Source organism: Crinia signifera, chromosome 1, assembly GCF_055691185.1.
Source record: "Crinia signifera chromosome 1, ASM5569118v1, whole genome shotgun sequence".
In the NCBI taxonomy this organism is placed as follows: domain Eukaryota; kingdom Metazoa; phylum Chordata; class Amphibia; order Anura; family Myobatrachidae; genus Crinia; species Crinia signifera.
The window spans coordinates 343761788-343785602 of NC_139217.1; the positions used below are offsets into that span (position 1 = coordinate 343761788).

Sequence of the window (23815 nt, forward strand, 5' to 3'; positions counted from 1 at the left end):
TTTTTAAGTAAGAAATATTTGTGTTCAATTATAACTAATTATATGCCAAGATCATAGTGAAATCACTAAGGCTAAATTAACCTTTCTTTGTACAAGTTTAACAGTTTTTCATTTACACAAAAACCAAACTATATACCTCAGAAATTGTGTTTATTTGCAGCATATAGTAAAGTACATCCAGTAAATGTGTAATATACAACAAATTAGTTGACAGAGTAGTTTAAAAAAAATGTGATTAGGTCAATTTGTAAGAAGGATTCCTGGATGTTCTCTGTCAAGCTAGGGGTGCTGGTGTGTTTACTTGGTGGCTGTTGCAGTGGGAATAAGGAAACATCCCTTCTGATGCCATTGCATGTCTCTGACACGACGGATAGACTGGATCTGAGGCTGGAAAGCACTCCATTCATTCCAATGTTTGTAATCACAGTTTTCAAATAGGTATTGGTATCCTCTGTATCCAGGATACTGATATCCCACCCAGCTGTAAAGTACAAGAAAAATGTATGTTATATACTGTATATATACACTGCTATTTTACATTTATTAGGCAACATACTGTAATATGTCATTAGAAATGTCAATCTTCCTTATTTAAATGAATTATCCATATGTTTTATACAGTATATATACTTACAATGTATTTGCTTCTCTGTCACTGGTAACCAGATCTAACATTTATTTCAGGGTTGAACAACAGAAAACAGAAAGGGGAGAATCGGCGCTCAAAAAGATGCTAATACAAGTGCCGGCATCAATTCAATAAAAAAATTATTTAATCAATAATCACATACACATGTATACAATAAACATAAGAAAAATAATAAATAATCTAAAAGCAATAACAATGGACCTATTGGGAGAGTTGAGATTTTATATAGTCACCCGTATGGTGTTGATGAGACCTGCACTGATCCAGGAACTTTATGTCCATTAGAGTGCAGGTCTCATCAACACCATACGGGTGACTATATAAAATCTCAACTCTCCCAATAGGTCCATTGTTATTGCTTTTAGATTATTTATTATTTTTCTTATGTTTATTGTATACATGTGTATGTGATTATTGATTAAATAATTTTTTTATTGAATTGATGCCGGCACTTGTATTAGCATCTTTTTGAGCGCCGATTCTACCCTTTCTGTTTTCTGTTGTTCAATATCTAATTGGGGAACTGACCATCCCCTGAATCGGCTGCTCTTTTAAGGAATAGATTCATACACAAGCGCTCTATCAGATTGACCTAGGTCAGTCTTTCCTCCTTATTTCAGGGTTGCCTACCCTCCCGGAATGGCCGGGAGGGTCCCGAAAATCGGGTCCCCCTTCCGGTCCCCCGGAAAGGTGGGCAAACCTCCCGGTTTCTGGGGGATCCCCGCTCCCCCCCCTGATCGCGGCTAAAACTCCCCCGCCGCACCATTTAAATAACCCGATATACTTATCTCCGATGAGGGGGCGGGGGCTAACGTGTCATAATCGCGTCATTTTAGCCCTGCCCCCTCCACGGAGATGTGCAAAATGGATTATTTTCAACCATGGGGCGTGGCTTAATGACGTCACGTTCAAACCCCGCCCCCACGAACTCCTGCTGAATGTCTCCTCTCCGGGAGAAGCCCGGAGAGGAGATTTAAAAAGTCGGCAACCCTGATTTATTTGTAAATTGGGGATGCTCAGATTCCCCCCCATTATTCCATGATTACAGTAGTGGCTGAGACAGGACAAATGTGTCGGGAGCTCATGCACCCACAGGGCTGACTTCTGTGACTTGTAACCAAGGGCATATTAAAATTGTGGGGGCCTCAAGACACACTGGCATATCTATAATGGTCGCACGGGCGCCCATTTTGTCAATGTTTACCTCACTGAAGTCCCACATTGGCAGTGGTACGCTACACAAATCACCAGAAAAGTTACGTGTCCGTAATTTTTCCAGAGACCTGTACACATGAAATAGACTATGGCACATGACCAGAGTCTCTTTCCTAAGGCACTGCTAGAGAGGAGAAGACCCAGATGGAAACTGTTTACGGACCCCCTTCTCTCTTATAGCACTTTTGTGGGGCAACTAAGTATTTGGAAATCCTACCAATAAAATAATATGATATATTGGCAATGTTATTAATAAGTCTAATGTGTAAATACTCTCCGCACTGCAGCCGGTAAACATCTATTCACATATGCCACAGTGCCCTCCACACTGGTGATGTAGCTATGGGTGAGGTTACCTGTTGCTAATCAAGCACTATAAATCATGTCAGTGAAAAATCTTTAGAAAGATTTAGAAAGATTTGAATAGAAATTGGACCAACAGTTTTCTCAAGCAGATAAAATCTTGACTTATACGTCTGTAGAACAAACAGAAACAGTTCTGGTTCTATGTGTCGATGTGGGTTTGTCTATCTAGGATTTATGGGCTTCTGAGTATTACTTAACATAAGAACTATGACTTACGTTCCACTAGGCACTCTCACGCTTCCCACGCGGTCACAGAATCCATAGGCCCACAGGCTGGGCACGTCATCCTCAATGATTTCCATCTTGTTGCCCTTGAAGTCCGCGGATTCAAACAGGGTGATTTTATGTTCCTGGCTATCCTGTAGATGTTCAGAAAAAAAGTGTACAAGAATTATAGCACTGAGTGACAGTACTATATTTCTCAATTGTAATATATAGTTATCTACGTCTGATCAGAGTCATACTCTTTATGGGCCAGATGTATCAAGCTTCAAAGGTGATGTGGAGAGTGAATAAACAAACAGCCAATCAGCTGCTACCTGCAATCACATTGAATCCTATTGCGGGCATGCTGCGCTCACCACAGGATCTATTCTCCCTTTATGGGGGTCATGCACCCCACAAGTCAGAATAGCCGCTGGCTGACGGGCACCCAAAAAACCCTCTGTTTATGTGGAGGCCTGGAGCTCTAGCTCCTTCCGCCACATTGGTAATCTGGCCCAGCATAAATATATTTATTGGTTACCTCCTTTAGATACAGCTTTCATTTTTAGTGTTGTTTCTACAGTACCTAAAGTAGGCATGTCCAAACTATGGCCCTCCAGCTGTTGTGAAACTACAAGTCCCATCATGTCTTGCCACAGTTTTGCTATTAGGGAATGCTAAAACTTTGTCAGGGCATGATGGGACTTGTAGTTTCACAAGAGCTGGAGGGCCACAGTTTGGACATGCCTGACCTAAAGGTTCTTACATTTATCATTCTGGCATCATCTTCAATATTAGTGCTAGGGAAATGAGATCCTCAGTTTCTCCCTCAGTACCTGCTTCATATTTATGAACTGTTCTGTTTAAATATATTTAACGTGGAAAATTAAAATGTATAATTTTGAGCCCTTTATCTATATACAGCATTGCTTTAAAAAAATGCTGTTTTAGCAGTAGGTTGTGTCCTTGTTTGGCCCAGATCCAATTATTTCACAGTCATTTCATTCTGCACATATCCCCACTTTGATGACACGGTGACTGGCAGCTGGATTAAGAGGCTGGGATGTCAGCCAATACAAGACTGCAAAGACAACTATAGACATTGTCACACTACCAGGCTAAACTTGCTTTTCTGATGCTGAATTGAACTGATCCCACAATATGGTCTTTTATTTTAAAAGCAATTTGCTAAAACAGCTAATAGTATGGCAGAAGATGAAAAACAACAGAATGAATATAAATAGTATAGCCAACACATATATCAGGCAAAAAATAATTATCAAGCTTAAGGATGTACGCTAAAACCACTTAAGTGTTACTTAGCGAATGTATATTATCTTTGGCTGTAATACTAGCTCTGGACGGCTTTCTTTTGTTTACACTGAGATTTGTAAAATCTTCAAAACCTTCTACTCACTTGTAAAACATTTCCTACTTGCGCAAATTACGGTTTAGGGACATATTAATCTTTTCAAAACCTTGAATTTTAGATAGTGTTTTGTACTTCTCATATATTTCCTAGTTTTATTCTACAATCTAAAATATGTGCCTATTATTAAGAAGTTATGAGTAAAAGGGAACGTCTCAGTTACTACATACGTTGACATTGTTTTATATTATTTAACAGCGTTTGAGTGATAATAATTTATTTTGTTTTACTGATCCCTATTATACTATCTTCCTGTTACTTATTAGTGATAACAATGATTACCAATATATATGTTGTTTGGGAGTAAAACATTTTAATTGTTACATGTAATTGCTGTAATTCTTTCATCTGTCACTGTTTTACAGTATGTCTCCATAACTTATTCATGCCACTATGATTGGGGTAGTAAACAACTGAGTACAGCTAATGAATTTAGTATCTTCTTCATCTATAAATAATTAAGGGTTTATGTACTGAAGGATCTATTTAATAAACCTTGAACAAAAATAAAGTGAAAGGAGATAAAGTACCAAACAATCAGCTCCTAACTGCTATGCCATAGGTTGCATTTGCAACTTGACAGTTAGGGGCTGATTGGAGCTGACTTCATCTTCATCCACTTTATCTCTCTCCAAGACTGAATAGGGTGCATATAGGTCTCAGGGGTAGATTTATTAAGCCCGGGTAAGTGATAAAGTGGCTGGTGTGAATGCTACAGCTAGTCAACCCCTAACTGTCAAGTTACAGACTTGGTTTAATAAATGACAGTTAGGGGCTGATTTGCTGGTGCGTTATCACCAACCACTTTATTAATAAACCCACCCTTCAGTTTTCAAAGCAGGAACACATGAAGCTCACCATTCTGATGGGGCGTAGGGACACGAAGCAGTCGCTCCTATAGCTGCTAGACCAGGTATCCCAACGAGGATACTCGCCCTTCTCCAGGATAAACATCTCGCCACGGAAGTTGGACTGCTCATAAGCAACCCAGCTGAGAAGATGTGCACATGGAGGCCACAAATCACATCATAACCAGAGCGAATATACCAAAGATCACCGCACAACACAAACATGATGACAACACAGGGGGACAAAAAGGATATAGTGAGAATATAATTCATATGCGGCATAAAAAATACACATATCACACATTTGAACCTACAGTATGTACCAAATCTTAGTTTATTGTGTCGCAACCTGCAACAATATGTTTCTATTTCATCCGGTTAAAACTTTTATTTATAAACATAAATCTTTCTAAATTGTGTTTGAAATATCTGTGTCAAAACTGTTTAATTAATAATTATAGTAATTGTTAACTTGAATGGCTTGCGTATTACTTTAAAGTGAATATTGTAGGTGCTTTCAATGCATTATATTTGTATATTTATGAAATATGTGCAGTACATGATCGGAGTTATTTATCAAGGTTCACGGATGCAGTCTATACTTTGATGAATCATCTTCTCCGCTAATAAATCATATATACTTTATATACATTTCAATATATTTTACTGTGCATAAACACACCAATGTAATCATTCTTGTGTGGGAAGACATGAGAGTTTATAGCTGCATACATTTTTCACTTCTTTCCAAGTGTCATATTCATGGGCCTGACTGCTACTCATAAATCAGCAAAGGACATTGTGCACTGCTCTGTCACTTTCAATTTTCTCTTTGTTGAGTATTAGCCTCTGGCGCTAGCTACAACATTTCTGTAAGGTAGCTATGATAATTCTAACCTGTTGCTGCTGAGGTGCAATAACTGAAGCTCTCCAGAAGTGTCATGTGTTCTGCCCCTAACCAATCACATACAATGCAGAGTAAACTCATTTTGTACTAGTTTGTTTATAAAAGTTTTGCTATTTGGCAATGCTTAATCTGTTGCACAGCATGCTGGGATGTTCAGTCCAAGAAAAGCTGGAGAGCCAAAGGTTCCCCATCCCTGTATGCGGATAATAGATTGTATCCAATAAGCAGGCTGATTTAAGATTCAAGGTAACCTAGGATAATACATACATGTAGCGCCCCTTGTAATGCTGTTAAACACGTGTATAAGCGCTCAGGGACTCGCCAGTCATACTGCCCATGTGCATGTAATGAAGGTCATACAACTTGCATGTACAATCTAATGCTTGTGGGGTGTGAAGGAGACTTTGGTTTTAGGCTGACCAGCTGGAACAATGTACATAAAGTAATGGTTCCATCAGTAAGTTACATTGGCACAGCCATCTTTACCCCCCACAGTACATTGGGACGGGTGATAGCTAACAGGCATAGAATAAATTAGGCCTTCATTTTATTAATTGGCTTTTTTACCAGCAAGGCACAACCCATCCCAGTCCTAAAGCCCTAGGCTGCATAAGTGACACCAATGAAAAAAAGTTTTTTCTTTTTTTAAAACTTTTTTATCCTTTGCTATCCACATAGGTGCACAGGTTTCAGTTTGCACTATAAACTCCCTTGCACCCATTTATCCATCCAGGCTATCAGTTGCTTTCACAGTTGTATTATATGTAATGTTATTTGTTTACTTTATTGTTGTGTTTTACCATGTATTGTCTTGTATGCTTTCTTTACGGTGCTGGGACACATGTGGCACCATATAAATAAAGGTTAATATTAGCAATACATTAGCACTATCTTCTAGTCATGTCTGATAGATTATCAATATCTTCTAGTCACGTCTGAGAGATTAGCACTATCTTCTAGTCATGTCTGATGACTCAGGCACCACTAGAAGATAAAAATTCGGTACTTGTTTCCTAGCACGGCCACACCGATTCAGATCGGGGTGGTCGTGTCGGAAAAATCGGGTCGATCGCATCGCATGCGATTTGGTCGCATGCGATGCGATCGACGCGACCGACCGATTTTTGACCCGATTTTTTTCATTGAATCCAATGTAAATTGGGTCCCTGGGACCCAATTTTACATTGGATTCAATGAAAAAAATTCCCAACCCCCCCAAATTTAAGCGCGTTAACCCCAGGCCACGATAGACGCCAACCCGAAGCGTGGCGAGCGCAGCGAGCCCGCGAGGGGCGGCGGTACGCGTCCTCCGACCTTTTCATGCCCTACTATCCACGTCGGCGTGGAGTGAGAATAGAATAGTGTGGCGAGCGCAGCGAGCCACCGAGCCCGAAGCGTGGCGAGCGCAGCGAGCCCCGCGAGGGGACGCGGATACCTTCACAGGTAAACGCGTCCCTTCGCAGGCTTCACAGGTGTCCGCGTCGCCACGGACACCTGTGAAGCCCGCAAGGGGACGCGTATAACTGTGAAGGTATCCGCGTCCCCTCGCGGGGCTCGCTGCGCTCGCCACGCTTCGGGCTCGGTGGCTCGCTGCGCTCGCCACACTATTCTATTCTCACTCCACGCCGACGTGGATAGTAGGGCATGAAAAGGTCGGAGGACGCGTACCGCCGCCCCTCGCGGGCTCGCTGCGCTCGCCACGCTTCGGGTTGGCGTCTATCGTGGGGTGACGACGGGGACATCTATAATGTGAAATGGGTCATATTGGCCCATTTCACATTTTTTCACATTTTTACAGCATTTCAATGTTAAAATTTTTTTTAACATTGAAGCCTATGCAAAAATCGGGTGCATCGCGTCGCATCGCGTCGGGACCAATGTTAATGGTCCCGACCGACGCGATGCCCCCGATATTTAACCTTTCCCGACAAGATTTCAATGTTAAAATATTTTTTAACATTGAAGCCTATGGAAATATCGGGGGCATCACGTCGGTCGCGTCGGGACCAATGTTAATGGTCCCGACCGACGCGATGCCCCCGATATTGTCTCCTAGCCGGCAAAATGGACCTGATTTCAAAAGAAATCGGGTCCATCGGGGGTAATCGTGTCCCTTAATTAATTAAGGGACACGATTACTTAAGATTGTGACCGTGCTAGGAAACAAGTACCAAAAATTCAAACAATAAGAAAGAAAAACTGTCACGTTCTTCAGAGGTTGTTTTAACAATACAAATCAAATAAAGAGGTGGAAGCATTAGCTGGGACGCCTAGAACTTACGGTCCAGAGTCGATGATAACACTGCGTACTCTGTCAAAGCCTCTCTCCCCAAGGTTTACACACTCATTCAGGAGTTCGGTGTGCCTTCCCTGAAAGTTTTCTTGCTCAAAGATAATCACCTACAGAGGAAATGAAACATCTTAAAATGAGCAGTCTAGTTTATTTTATGTCATTTGACAATGAATATTCAGACTTCAACACAAATCTACATGGAGAGCCATTCGTGTTTATGCCACTACTAAGCAAGTGAGCTAAATATAATCTGATTTTCTACTATGCCATTTTTACACAAATACACAAAATGGGAATGTCCAGGGTTTCCCTTATTAATGGGCCTTACACTCCCTCAAAATAACTTCAAGTAAATAACAATTGAGATAACAGGTAGAATACTAACATCACTATAAACATACAGATGTGTCCTTATAGATTTAAGCTCAAGTCTTGCCAAATAGCATGTATCCGTATGCAAGGTCCTGCGCAAATTGATTGTGCCAACTGCCTTTTTGCTCAGCAGGTATGTCTCCTTCACATATTTTTATAAACTAGAAGTGACACAACTAAATTGCCAGTGTACACTGACCACTAGGTCAAGTAGCATTTGTACATCTGTGTGCGTCTGAGTCTTAATCTGTGTAAAAATGCCTCTGATATGAGCAGCTGCAGCTTTTCCTCACAATAAGTTGTGTTGTACTCTATTTGTGATTTTGGGTGTTTGTTATAACAATGCCTGTGTGATGAGAGTCACACACTGATACACTGTGCTTTTTTCCTGCATCTGCAATTCGACTAAGATACAAAATAATAATTAAAAAAGATGGTACTACAGGGCTGAAACTAGGAATTTTGTCACCCGGAGCATGGCAGTAATTTGGCTCATCTCTGTCTCGGAGCTTTTCAGAGATGACAGGCATCTCGCACTATATTCTCAGTGCATGAATACAAATCTGCCACATAATAGTAAAGATTAAATAATGTATCTTTCCACACAATGCACTCTTGATTTCTCTAGAACAGAGGCTCTCAAACTATTTTGCTCTGGGACCCTTTCAGGCAATAAAAAGGATTACAGGACCCCAGCAAGCTTCCACAGAATGGTCACCAAATATGTGTGGTCCGCAGCATTGTGAAGGCACATAACAGAAGTGAAACAAGCTTTGATAAATATCCAACTAGATAGCATATTGACTCCACATGGAATCATATAGATGTGTATTGGTTAATTACCGTATATACTCGAGTATAAGTCGACCCGAATATAAGCCGAGGCACCTAATTTTACAACAAAAAACCTGGGAAAACGTATTGACTCAAGTGGGGCCCTCACTCGAGTATAAGCCGAGGGTTTTTTTTTCAGCATAAAAAATGTTCTGAAAAAGTAGGCTTATACTCGAGTATATATGGTAGGCATTTTATGAAAACACACTGGGGATAATTCTACAAAGCAAATAACTGCATCTTGGTAAAGAGCAGGGGCTGGCTGGCAACTTTCAGCCTGGGGGGCAACACAAGCAAGTGGCCCATCACCATCGCAATCGTTTCACCACCCTTCCCCCTCCCCTCTAGTATGCAGCAATTATTAAACAATCCTTCCCCACACACACCCGAAATTGGAACAGCGCACGCCGAAGGCGCACTGCAAAATTTTACACTGTAATGCCCATTCCACATACAGCCAACACCGTAATGCCCATTAAACATAATGCCACACACCGTAATGCCAATTAAACATATATTTGCCTGCTTTAACCCATGGAGTGCCACTGTTTGTTCATTACATATATATATATATATATATATATATATATATATATATATATATATATACAGAGAACTTCCCAAATTGGGAAGAACAGCACTCACCAGACTTAAGCAAAGTGTTGATAAGGTTCAAAGTCCCGATAGTTTTAATAAAGTACAGGCTTACCGACGTTTCGGTCCCTTAGGACCATTCTCAAGGCAGCAAGGTACAGTCAGAATATCAGCAGCAGCAGTAGATGCGAAAACAGGGACCTGTTTTCGCATCTACTGCTGCTGCTGATATTCTGACTGTACCTTGCTGCCTTGAGAATGGTCCTAAGGGACCGAAACGTCGGTAAGCCTGTACTTTATTAAAACTATCGGGACTTTGAACCTTATCAACACTTTGCTTAAGTCTGGTGAGTGCTGTTTTTCCCAATTTGGGAAGTTCTCTGTATACATATAGCTTGGTCCTTTTGAACTCAGCTACATAGACGGCACCCCAGCGGTTACCTCCTTGAGGGTGAGAGTGCAGGTCTTCTTGTGTATATATATATATATATATATATATATATATATATATATAGTGAGCTGGGAGCCATGAAAGGCTGGGTCGCCCCACATCTCCCTGCTTACCACCTTCCAAGTGGAGCAGGGAGCTTGTCACCCTGGCTGCAGCACATGACGGGATGAAAGAGCGCTGATGTGCTGCTGCCCGGGTGCTAGTGGATGCGTGGCCACTTACATCCGTGGCTTCTAGAGCAGGCATCCGATCCACATTCTGCACTCCCTCGCACCAGGGCCAGTGCAGTGGGGCCCCGGCCTAATATATATATATATATATATATATATATATATTTTTTTTTTTTTAAATAAAAAATAGGAGGCATTATACAGGACAGCAGCTGGATCACGGACATCAGTGGGGAAAAAAGTCCTTTAGTCCTTAAGTGGGTGACAAGGAGAGGGTAAGGGTGACACAGTGAAGGTAAGTGTGTCACAGAGATAATGGGTGACACAGAATGGGTAAGGGTGACACGGAGAGGGTAAAAGTGACACAGAGAGGGCAAGGGTGACACAGAGAGGGCAAGGGTGACACAGAGAGGGCAAGGGTGACACAGAGAGGGTAAAAGTGACACAGAGAGGGCAAGGGCGACACAGAGAGGGCAAGGGCGACACAGAGAGGGCAAGGGTGAAACGAAGAGGGCAAGGTTGACACGGCGATAGTGGCTGCCACGGAATGGGAAAAGGAGGACAGACTTGACACAGAGAGGACAAGGGTGACACAGAGAGGACAGGGTTGACACAGAGAGGACAGGGTTGACACAGAGAGGACAGGGTTGACACAGAGAGGACAGCGTTGACATAGAGGACAAGGGTGACACAGAGAGGACAGGGTTGACACAGAGAGGACAGGGTTGACACAGAGGACAAGGGTGACACAGAGAGGACAGGGTTGACACAGAGAGGACAGGGTTGACACAGAGAGGACAGCGTTGACATAGAGAGGACAGGGTTGACACAGAGGACAGGGTTGACACAGAGAGGACAGGGTTGACACAGAGGACAGGGTTGACACAGAGAGGACAGGGTTGACACAGAGAGGACAGGGTTGACACAGAGAGGACAGGGTTGACACAGAAGAGGACAGGGGTGACACAGAGGACAGGGGTGACACAGAGAAGACAGGGTTGACACAGAGAAGACAGGGTTGACACAGAGAGGACAGGGTTGACACAGAGAGGACAAGGGTGACACAGAGAGGACAGGGTTGACACAGAGAGGACAGGGTTGACACAGAGAGGACAGCGTTGACACAGAGAGGACAGGGTTGACACAGAAGAGGACAGGGGTGACACAGAGAAGACAGGGTTGACACAGAGAAGACAGGGTTGACACAGAGAAGACAGGGTTGACACAGAGAGGACAGGGTTGACACAGAGAGGACAAGGGTGACACAGAGAGGACAAGGGGGACACAAAGAGGACAGGGTTGACACAGAGAGGACAGGGTTGACACAGAGAGGACAGGGTTGACACAGAGAGGGCAGGGTTGACACAGAAGAGGGCAGGGTTGACACAGAAGAGGACAGGGTTGACACAGAAGAGGACAGGGTTGACATAGAGGACAAGGGTGACACAGAGAGGACAAGGGTGACACAGAGAGGACAGGGTTGACACAGAGAGGACAGGGTTGACACAGAGGACAGGGTTGACACAGAGAGGACAGGGGTGACATAGAGGACAAGGTTGACAGAGAGGACAGGGTTGACACAGAGAGGACAGGGTTGACACAGAGAGGACAGGGTTGACATAGAGGACAAGGGTGACACAGAGAGGACAAGGGTGACACAGAGAGGACAGGGTTGACACAGAGAGGACAGGGTTGACACAGAGAGGACAGAGTTGACACAGAGAGGACAGGGTTGACACAGAAGAGGACAGGGGTGACACAGAGGACAAGGGTGACACAGTGGACAGGGTTGACACAGAGAGGACATGATTGACACAGAGAAGACAGGTTTGACACAGAGAGGACAGGGTTGACACAGAGAGGACAAGGGTGACACAGAGAGGACAAGGGGGACACAGAGAGGACAGGGTTGACACAGAGAGGACAGGGTTGACACAGAGAGGACAGGGTTGACACAGAGAGGACAAGGGTGACACAGAGAGGACAGGGTTGACACAGAGAGGACAGGGTTGACACAGAGAGGACAGGGTTGACACAGAAGAGGGCAGGGTTGACACAGAAGAGGACAGGGTTGACACAGAAGAGGACATGGCTGACACAGAAGAGGACAGGGTTGACACAGAGGACAAGGGTGACACAGAGAGGACAGAGGTGACGCAGAGAAAAGGATGAAAGGAAGAGTAAAAGGATGACAGGGAGTGAGAAAGGGTATAATAAAAGCATTGTAGTTATTTACACAAGAGCTTCCAGCACTTCTGATAATAAAACTTACAGGGACTTGGGAGGCTATCCGATGTCCGGGGAGGAGAGGGAGGGAGTAGCTGCAGCCCCCAGCCTGTCACTGTCTCCGTGTTCAGTCAGATGCAGATCATCACTGTGCCTGCTGTGACCCTGCGCCCCCTTGGAGATGGCTCTCCCCCGCTGCCACTAGGACTGCGAGTGCGGACCCATACTGCTCTGCTGGCCGCGCTGTCATCCAGGGTCTGACAGACACTAGAGGTACAGCAGTACCTCTAGTGTCTGTCTCCTCCAAGGCGGCGGCCATTTTTGGAGGGGCCGTCGCCATATATGGAGGCATGTGTGCGGCAGGACCCGGAGAGTGGAGATGGCTGCGGCAACAGGGCTGTGCAAGATGCACACAGCCGGCCCCGGCCCAGCCACTTCATACCGGCCCGGGGGGCATGTGGCACCCTGCCCCCCGGCCCAGCCCGCCCCTGGTAAAGAGGGAGATGTAACATGAGCAGAGAGATTTAAACCATGTTTATCAGGCATAGCCAAACCGTGGCCTTACAGCTGTTGTGAATCTACACGTCCCAGCATGCCTTGCCATAGTTTTAGCATTCCCTAATAGCAAAACCGTGGCGAGGCATGATGGTACTTGCAGTCAGAGGGCTATAGTTTGCTCATGCCTGTTAGGCAACGGGCTCTACGCTGAAACTGTTTGTATAATTTGTATCTGTTTGCTGTGTAGAAATGTGTTACATATGTACTACAAATAATTCTGTCATCTCTGCAAAACAAATAACAAATATTTGCATAAAACAAACATAGAATACCAATAATTCAACAGCGAGACTGAGACTGAGACAGCCAAATATATCACCCAACAAATAGAATTAGACAAGATATATACTTAGTATGTTTATCGTATAGTTAATGCTTACCTTGAAGGTACCAGTGCCTGCTTCTCCAGGTTTTGTGGGCTTGGTTACAGGGATGGGCGCTGGGGCGGGAGTTCCCTTTTCCTTGGTATCGGTGCCCTGGCTGGCAGCAGCAGCAGCAGCAGCTTTAGATGTTTGAGACATTTTGAACCTTTATGTTCTAAAAGCTATGCAAAATGACATTGTCAGAATGGGCACAAAATAGTAAATACATACTATTATGTCAATATAGCAATAAAAGCTATACTGTAGATGTGATAAAGCTTTACCAATGATTTTACCATAAACAGACAACTTCACTTAAAAAGCTATATACAGTATGCAATATATAAACCTACTTTGTTCAAATATGGCTAAAATCTAGTCTTATGGTCGTTTTCTACTATATCAATTAAAACCACCAATTAAATATGGATATACAGTATATCGTGGAGTCTTATGTACATAATTAAGAGTTTGAAATGTTCACAGAACAAAAAGTTCTGAATCCATGTCTATCACGTACATTACTGTCAACAAGAGTTTGTCATGTGCTTAGTACAGTACTCATTTGCCTCTTACCTGATAGAGCTGTTTCTTGCTGAAGCTACCAGGCTTGTTGCGTGAAGTTCAGGAGGACCTATCATTTATACCCTGGCAAAGGCAGACTCGGAATAGTGGAGGACAATAGAACTCATAGCTCATCAGTGTCTGATTAGGAAGCTGCTGGTCATCACATATTTCAATGCACCCAGTCATCTGGAAGCAAACCCCATTCACAGCAGCTGAACCAAGCACTTTACATTGTTGGTCAGAAGTGTGCTAAATATATAGAGTTGAAAGTCCTGACATGATATTTTGGACACTATAGAATTTCAACTCTGGCTATCAGTATGTGATGTACATTACAAGGCCTAGAATTCATGATGAACTATTGAAAATAAAATATTTCTGTGTGGTATTAACATAAGCAATGGATGCAGCAATTTGACTTCAAATCCATATATCATCAACATTTATATCTTATACCAGATACTGTGACTAGATTAGCTTAGATTTCTGCAGCACATATACTGTACACTACCGTTCCAAAGTTTGGCGTCACCCAGACAATTTTGTGTTTTACATGAAAACTGACGTTTATTTATCAAATTAGATGTAAAATGAATAAAACATATATTCAAGACATGGTAAGGTTAGAAATAATGATTTTTATTTGAAATAATAATTTTGGCCTTCAAACTTTGCTTTCATCAAAGATTGCTCCTTTTGCGGCAAATACAGAATTGCAGATCTTGGCATTCTAGCTGTTAATTTGTTGAGGCAATCTGAAAAAATGTCGTCGTCCCCCCCCGCTTTCTGAAGCACTTCCCACAAGTTGGATTGGCTTGATGGACACTTCTTGCTTACCATACGGTCAAGCTGTTCCCACAACAGCTCAATGGCGTTGATATCTGGTGACTGCGCTGGCCACTCCATTACATACAGACTAGCGGCTGCCTGCTTCTTCACTAAATAGTTCTTGCATAATTTGGAGGTGTGCTTTGGGTCTTTGTCCGATTAGTGGAGGAAATTGGCTCGAATCAAGCGCTGTCCATAGGTTATGGCATGACTTTGCAAAATGGAGTAATAGCCTTCTTATACAAAATCCATTTTACCATGTACAAATCTCTCTCATCACCAGCACCAAAGCAGCCCCAGACCATCACATTACATACACCACGCTTGACAGATGGCGTCAGGCCCTCTTCCAGCATCTTTTCACTTGTTCTGCGTCTCACAAATGTTTCTCTGTGTGATCCACAGGCAGAACTCTGGGAGGCAATGGAGTCATCTGCCGCCGGGCTTCTGCTCTCAAGGGGGCACCTCTCCACCACTGCCAGTTTAAATCCATGAATTTCAAATCCATCAAAATCACTTCTTTGGCTGAGTTCTTAAATATAATCTTTATGTATATACATACAGTATATAACATATATTTCATAACAGACTATATATATTTTGAATAACGTTATGTGTGTGTGTGTGTGTGTGTGGGGGGGGGGGCGCACCAATATTCATCTTGCCTCCGGGCAACGCGGACAAACTTACGCCACTGGTGTGATCCAAACACCTCAAACTTCGAAACGTCTGTCCCGGAGTTACCTCTTCACTGTAGATGTTGACAGTGGTCTTTTGTGGGTACCATTTAATTAAGTTGTCAGTTGAGGACCTGTGAGGCATCTATTTCTTAAACTAGAGACTAGATGCTCTCTGTATTACATGACAGACTCTGATGCTTTCTATAGTACATGTTGGTAACAACTACTCTGTGTATTATATGGTGATTCATGATTCTCTCTGGGCCTTATTCTAGTTCACTCTTTCTGACAAAATCCTTCTTAGATGGACAAAACCATGTGCACTGCAGGTGGGGCATCATTATTATCAGCTAGAATTGTGATCCTGCATGCTGAATGCCCATAGGATTATGCCACAAAATAGAGGTCATTTGTTGTTTCATGCCAGTATCACATTCTATTATCCATGTCATTTTAGATGGATTGGTCACTATTTATAGACTCCCAATGACTTGGATCAATAACATAACCTTGATTTATGTAAATATTTTATTTATTTTTCATAAGTGCAAAATTGATATCCTGTATCGATGTTCCTGATGCCATCAATCTATTATCTCGCTTGTCAATTCCACCATTTGTGAAAAAGTGTTTCCACCAGTAAATATATATACAGTATATATGTGTATTTTGAAGTGGCTAAACATGTTTAGCCACTTAAAAATACATATGTGTAAATATTTAAATGTAAAATGGCATAAAATAAATTGAAATAAATTGAAATATCTACATATATAAATTTTGATAATACAACTAGAATACATCTTTATATGTAAATATTAGCTTACTATGTAAAGTTAATAAGTAATACTGTTTATTTTGACTTGTACACACAATTGAATCTTGTTATCTGCAACCCTGTGGTACATACCAGCCTTTCTGTGCTACTCCAGCACAAGTATTTGTAGGTGTACTCCTATCAGGGTTGGACCTAACGTGGGTAGTCCTAAATGTATGTAATAGGCAGAATATTAAAGTGATGTTTATATTGTAAGCAGTGGCGTAGCTACATATGTGGCAGACCCCGCGACGCCTTGGGGGAGTGTCGCCAGCGTGATCTGTGGTGGGCGCCGCAGGCTAAACGGACAGGCGACCCAGGCAGCAGTGAGCGCTGAGCAGGTCCCGCCCTGTACATATCTAATGAGTGGGGACCCAGTGCAGTGCATATGTAATGAGCAGGTCCCTTGGGGGGGGGATTTTGTTGGGCAGGGAGGGAGGTAAAAAAATTCTAGCTAGTTTGTGGGCTAAAAACTGTCACAGCTCAAAGTGAAAGTAAAAACAATTCCAGCTCAAAGTAAAAGTACATTGGAGAACCTGCCTGTTTGACAGGCTTTTAACTAGTATATTTCTATATATATATATTTATGTACAATAAACTCACCGCGATATTTAAATCAGTGCTCTCCAGTGTCGGTTTTTACCTATGGGCTGCAGGGCCCCCAGGTAAAATCCGCCACTGTCTCTGCCTAAAGTGAAGCCAGATGCAGTCTGTGAGAATGCACTGGCTTCAATGTGACTGGCAGTGACTTCCTATTGGAAGTCCGACCTGCCAGTCACTGAAGGCAGTCCCATTGTCCCTCATTTCACCTAGCCCACATTATACTGTTACATTTTTGTGGAAAAATATTGACAAGTAAAGCTAAAGTCACATTCTTGACCACAGTAGCATAGTCAACCAGGTAGAAACAATGTTAAAGGTTGTTAATAAAAGAGAAATGGAAATTATAAACCTCCATTCTAAAATAAAACAAATATAAAGATGTTTGGATGAAGGGTAAAGGTTGAAATGTATACACAGGAGAAAGAAAGATTTGGAAAAGAAAGAAAGAAGATGTGAAGAGAAAAGAGGAGGGGTAAAGAAAGGAAGATTATAGATACAGTGAGTAAGAGGTATGTGGGGCTGCCGATGACCACCTGGATAAGAAAAATTATCAATGGGTATTAAACGGTAGTCAACGGGGCCTCAGCTTGGAAATATGATGTCCATGGGGACCAAATGTTAATAAAATTAGAGGGGGTGTCATGTATGAAAGAGGTAGTATTTTCAATCCTATAGGTAACCCATATGGATTTTATCATAGCAGCTATGGAGGAGGTGACGGAGATTTCCACTGTGTGGCAATCATACACTTAGCCGTGTTCAGAATATGATTGATCAGTTTTTGGTTTGAAGGAAGAACTTGAGGTAGTGGTCTTAAGGTGGCCATACACACGCAGATTTATCTTCAGATCTGGCTGGTTGGAACAAAAACATGGTTATGGATGAGAGCAAATGACAGTTGACCATTTTCTTGGAAATGCTGGAAAACTGACAAACTGTCACTCATCCATAACCATGTTTTGTTCCAACCAGCCAGATCTGCAGATAAATCTTACTAGTGTATGGGCACCTTTAGTAACAAAGAATAGAGGGGAGATGGGGGCATATGGATGCCCGTAATCGATTCAATCAAATTATGAACCTCTGTCCAAAAGGATTGAATAGTTGGACAAGACCACCAAACATGCAGGAAAGCGCCCCTCTGGCCACACTGCCTCCAGCAGAGGTCAGAGGATCTGGGGTATATAGCGTGGAGTCTAGAGGGAACCATATACCAGCAAAAATAAACTTTATATGCATTTTCTTTGATTCGGACAGATATAGAGCTTTTGGCAATGGCCACCCTAATTTTAGACCAGGTGGCACGGCTTATATACTCTCCCGTGTCTTTTTCCCATGCCAATTCATGAGTCTATTTTTGAGGTTGGTTGAAGGATAAAAGTACTTGATATATAGAAGATATGAGTTTTTTGTTATGTGAGCGTGTCTGCAAATGGATTTAATAGGTGAGTGAGAAATGGAAGGAGCTGTTTTAGGAAGGGAGGTATAAAAGTGACGGATTTGTAGATATTGACAGAAAACAGAATTTGGTAAGGAGTATTTAGATAGTAGGGAAGCAAAGTCAAGACGACAAGGGAGCAACATCTAATGTGAAAAGGATATTGTGTCGGGTCCAGGATATAAAGGATTTGTGATCCATCCCAGGTGGAAAAGCTGGGTTATTCCACTTAGGAGTCAATAAGGGATGGGATGATCGTAACTTGTAGGTTTTAACCCAGAGGTCCCAAACGCATAGGGTGTGGCGAGTAGTGGGGAGAAGCGTAGAGGAGGCAGGACGGAGTTCCATAGTAAAGTGTATAGGGAATAATATGCTATGCTAGTGGATTCAATAAACGTCCATATGCATATTTTTTATGCTAATTACTGAAATAAATTGCACATTACTTTTTTTTTAAATAATCTTGAAAAGCAGTCATATTTGTTTATATTATCAATTCAATCACAATATTGTTTATAATGATACACTAATATTGATTTCACTTTTAGCAATTTGTATAAATTGTTTCTTGATTATTCCTATTGTTTAAATGTTATGTTTCATATAACCACTGTCACTTTAATTTGTCTTTATAAGGAAAGCTATCAGACAGTGTCTTGCTAAACAAGCCCATCCATCTAGATTATAAATTCAATTTATTGTGGTTGTAAATTTGCCTTTGTGCATCCAAACAATATTGAACTGTTAGCTTTCTGGGTATTACAGAGAAAGACATCTGAGTATTGTATTTCTTAATGCAATCAATTTAGAACAAAGTGCAGCTCCAACCATACAGTGCCCATTAGTTGAGCGGTTAATTTTGTCCATCTCAAAAAATCACATAAACTCTTAACATATTACTCTACCCCAAGGACCAGGATTACTCACTTATGAGACTTTCCTTTTTAGGGTTGCAACCAGTGGCGTAACTATTAATTTTTCTCCCCCCTGCCCAACATGTTGGCAGCGCTCCCCCCTCCCTCTTCCCCCCGTCTCCCTCTTCTCCTCCTTCCTCCAGGTAGAGTTACCCCCCCCCTCCCTCTTATCCCCCTTCCTCTCCCCCTCCCCCCAGGTAGAGTTAACCATACCCCTCCTGCGTCCGCCGCCGGTCTTGTCTGCGGTCCCATCCCAGCTCTCCTGGTTCCTGCTGCTAATGAAAAGTGACACACAAAAAAATGGTTGCCCCCATACAGCAGACTGTTTTTAAGGATGCTAGAGGAGGCCACCGCCTTCTCTAGCAGCCTCAAAAACTGTCTGCTATATGGGGGCAGCCATTTTTTGTGAGTCACTTTTCATTAGCAGGACTCGGAGCCAGGAGAGCGGGGACAGGACCGCTGACAGATGCGGCAGGTCCCGTCCCGGTGCACAGATGCAGCAGGCGACAGCGGGTAACAATAGCCCTGCAGACCCCCCAGCGCCCACACTTTCTAAGCGCCTCCCTGCTTAGAAAGTGTGGCTGCGGGGCTATTGTTACGTCACTGGTTGAAACTTACTATCACAGGGTTTGAATAAAGCACTCTTTGTACAAAGGCAGAAACTAAGAACCAATATGTTCTTATTGGGTAATTTTGTGGGTGCTTTTCCCAGGATTACTGAAAGAAGAGTAGCTATAGCCTGGTCATTATCCAGCAACAGCACGGGGTGAGATAACTGAATGAATTGTCAATGCTATGGTAGCATGGTGGTGCCACCCTCACAGCAGCAGTTCAGCAGCATCTACTTTGGCTCAGTATACTACACTCCATACCATAAGAGTGTGCACCAAACACATACTGTATACATAGGCGTGCGCAGCCCATTTTATTAGGGGGTGCACCACTGTAGCAGCGTGCCTACTAGGCATGTCTATCACTGCCTACTGGGCACCAATATAAACTAAATAGGTGACTTACACATAATGTCACACACGGTAATGCCCATTACACATTTTTGGACAAGGGAGTCCTCAGCCACAGCAAGCTGCGTCAACCAGCAAGCTGCTGCAGCTGCAGCATGACTGTCGATCCCTCCACCGCTGGCTCCCTCGTGTCCGGCATTGGCAAGTGTGTATGCACTTGACGATGCTACCCCCCCGCCACTAATATCGGCAAGAGCAAATGTAAATGTTGCTTTACAGTACCTACCAATTAGGCTTTGAATGATTCAGGCAGTAAGTTTGTTACAACACATTCCCCCCTTGGCCCTATCTTCCCCAACAGGTTGCAGCAGCTCCTGCCCACCATTATTTATTTATCACATTTGTTTAATCTACTATTACTATTTTTTTTCTCTCACCAATCAAGTATATTCCTAGGAGGAACACTGGCTGCGGCCAGACTACTCAGTGTGGCAATTCAGTTGCTAATGGTGAGGTGAGTGACTGAGCTGAGCTGACCTGTTGATGCTGATGATCAGGTTGAGGCTAGGCGGGCGGGCAGGTGGGCGGGAGTGCCGTGTGCAGTGAGCTCTATGGAGGCGTGGCTGACCTGGGCATTGGAGCAGCGCTGCAGGTCTGCCGCACTCCACCTGGCTGCCGCGGCTCTGCTTTTCCTTTGTGTGTGGGCTTTGTGTGTGGGCTAGAGCAGGCAAGTAATAAAGTCCTGACCTGCACCGCCGGGTACAGGGTGCTGCTGTGGGATTTTACATTAGATTAATACATTTTGCATGCAATCGTGAGGGTCATTAGATGCCTGTGCACAGGGCCGCCGATAGGGGGGGTCTGGGGGTACTTAAGTCCCGGGCCCGGCCGCTCTGACAGAGGGTAGGGCCCGGCAGCTCTATGCCCAGCAGTCCTTGATCATTTTGAGCCCGCCGCACGGTTCAGAGTTCATTACTGTCCCAGCGGCCGCAGCGGCACATTGTGACTAGTCACATCCTCCAGCAACAAGCTGCGTGGCCGCCGGGACTCGGCACAGGAATCCCCCACCGCATAGCATGACAAACGAGGAGCCGCACAGCAGCAGTCATGAGCATCACATGGAGGAGCTGCCAGTGCCAGCCACCCTGACACCGGCCTCAAGCCAGGTACCGTACCAAAACATTAAATAGTGCCCAGCAGGGGGTAAGGAATGCCTGCACACTGCCCACCAATGTGTATATTTGTATACACCCACTGCCCACCAATGTGTATATTTTTATACACCCACTGCCCACCAATGTATATATTTTTATATGCCCACTGCCCACCAATGTATATATTTTTATACGTGCACTGATGTATATATTTATATATGCCTTCTGCTACCAATGTATATTTAAACACCACTGCCCACCAATGTTTATTAATAATAGGTGGTAATGTATAAATTACTGGCCCAGGCCAGCAATGTACTGTATATGTTTCCGCTTATTATTAATAAACTTTGGTGGGCAATGATGTTTAAATAAATATACATTGGTGACAGTGGGCATATAAATATATAAATATTGGTGGGCAGTGGGCATATAAAAATATATACATCAGTGGGCATATAAAAAGATACATTGCTGGGCAGTGGGCATATAAAAATATATACATTTCTGGGCAGTGGGCATATAAAAAGCATCGCTGGCACACGCCTATGTGCAGCCACAAGGCGGGTCTGTGGGGCACCTGGGGTGGGTAGCTTCTAGTGGCGGCTTGGTCCATGCGTCGTGGTCCGATCAGCTGGTAGTGACGGGCAGCGGGTTCCATGACCATACAAGCAGTGACGGCTGGGAGCTGCCTTGTGGCTGCATTTTGCCAAGCTTCAGGGCGGGAGAGACTTCCCCGTAAGAAACCCAGAAGTCAAGGCAACGGGAGGAGAGTGGTGGGATGGAATCGCAAAGGACAGCTCTTATCGGGAGAGCTGCCCTTTGTGTTGCTCACTGCATACTGTATGTCAGTACATATGCGATGAGCATCCGCACGATTAGTGGCGGGATGTACTGCCACTGGCTGGTACATAGAGCCCATATTTTGGGATATCATACACTGTATAAGAGAATAAACATTGTTATAGATATTGATATACTCGGTGGAGTAAATTACTAAGTAGGGAGATCTATTGATGATGGGTTGTTGCTATTGGCAACCAATGAGATTATATCTATTATCTTCTAGAAGGTGCTAAACAAATAAGAAGTTGGTTCTGATTGGTTGCTATGGGCAACATCCCATCTTCAATAGAACTCCAATCTTAGTAAATTTCCCTCGCTAGATCTTAATTACGAGACCACTAAGATAATTACCTTGTTGGTAAGGACCACCTATCTCCTCTGAGGCTGCAGACAATTAGGGAGGGGCATTTTGAACAGTATTCCACGTGGACGGGCACTGACTGCAGGTGCCCGATGCAATTGTACAGCTTGTCTCACTCTAGAAACAGCCCTGTGAAATCACATGACATGTTTATGATATTTATATGCTCTCTTCTCGAGGTGCTTGCTTTTGCTGCATTCTGGTTGGTCATTGCCATTTGTCAGTTGCAATGACAGTTTCTTGCAAGTAACAGCGTGTCACACCAGTTACCCCATGTCTGTTTTAAGCATACTTGCCTACTTTGCCAGTACACAGCTAGCCTGTGCTTCAGGGAAAAGCATGAAGTACACAGGTAATTACACTATGGCCGGCTGACCTTGAGCCTACATTTCTCCAGGATTCAATCAGCCACATAACCTTTGTAATTCATATACTGTATGTCCTTGATTAAGTGGACATTATAGCGACCTTATGTATACCATTACACTGATTAACTGACTGTCGCATGGACTGAACTTTGCTTGTGTACCTATCTATAAAATATGTGCATTAAAGAGTTTTGGTTCTTTATGATATTTAGTATAATTTACAAAAAAAATGTGATTAGAGCCTAGGGGCGATCCCTGCTGTCAGATACTTCCTAGAGATGAGGATATCACATGACAGTTAGCAGAGGATGTGCTTATCATTTCCACAAAGCAACATGTGCTTCCTGATGAGGTCTAACAGCAAAGCTTATACTAATGCCTTCAAAATGATTTCACAGTTTATCTACATTGACACGTAAGTCATTGGGCAATTTACACATTGAATATATCGGAACATCACAATGTTGAAAACGTTGTTCTTCTAATTGTAATGCAATCTCCTTGCACTGTTCCATTATTTTGTAAGGACAATGGGCCCATGGGTGTTAGCATACATTAGAGATGTATGGCAATGCATTCGCAGCTGCAAATTTGTATGCAGCTAATGTGTGAAAATATACTAATGCTGCCACTACCTGGGAAGGGTTGAGTACAAATTCCCAAGGGTCGGAATCCCAACAGTGGAATCTTGATGCTGAAAATGCTGTCGGCTTCTGTGTAAGTATTTCACCCCTGACCCGCCCCTTCTTCAGCCAACCCTAACCATCCCCTTCCTCAGTTTTAACCTTAAATTGCCCAG

At 43.2% G+C, this 23815-nt stretch overlaps 1 protein-coding gene across 1 annotated transcript; it reads right to left on the reverse strand.

The window, feature by feature from the left end:
- Nucleotides 1-143: 143 nt before the first annotated feature.
- Nucleotides 144-22841, reverse strand: CRYBB1 (crystallin beta B1). The gene is made up of 6 exons (XM_083158390.1): nucleotides 22639-22841; nucleotides 13497-13660; nucleotides 7900-8018; nucleotides 4722-4854; nucleotides 2447-2589; nucleotides 144-481 (listed from the first exon to the last, which is right to left on the reverse strand). Exons 2-6 carry the CDS (start codon nucleotides 13635-13637, stop codon nucleotides 298-300), a joined length of 720 nt encoding a protein of 239 aa, XP_083014516.1. The 5' UTR covers nucleotides 13638-13660; nucleotides 22639-22841; the 3' UTR covers nucleotides 144-297.
- Between the last annotated feature and the right edge of the window lie 974 nt (nucleotides 22842-23815).

What these genes read in the sequence shown, in the direction of transcription:
- CRYBB1 (XM_083158390.1), bottom strand. Translation starts at nt 13,637, where the DNA reads ATGTCTCAAACATCTAAAGCTGCTGCTGCTGCTGCTGCCAGCCAGGGC. An exon ending in CAGGCACTGGTACCTTCAAG is followed by an intron (nt 8,019 to 13,496) that starts GTAAGCATTAAC and finishes TTTCCTCTGTAG; the next exon opens with GTGATTATCTTTGAGCAAGA. An exon ending in GTTATCATCGACTCTGGACC is followed by an intron (nt 4,855 to 7,899) that starts GTAAGTTCTAGG and finishes ACATCTTCTCAG; the next exon opens with CTGGGTTGCTTATGAGCAGT.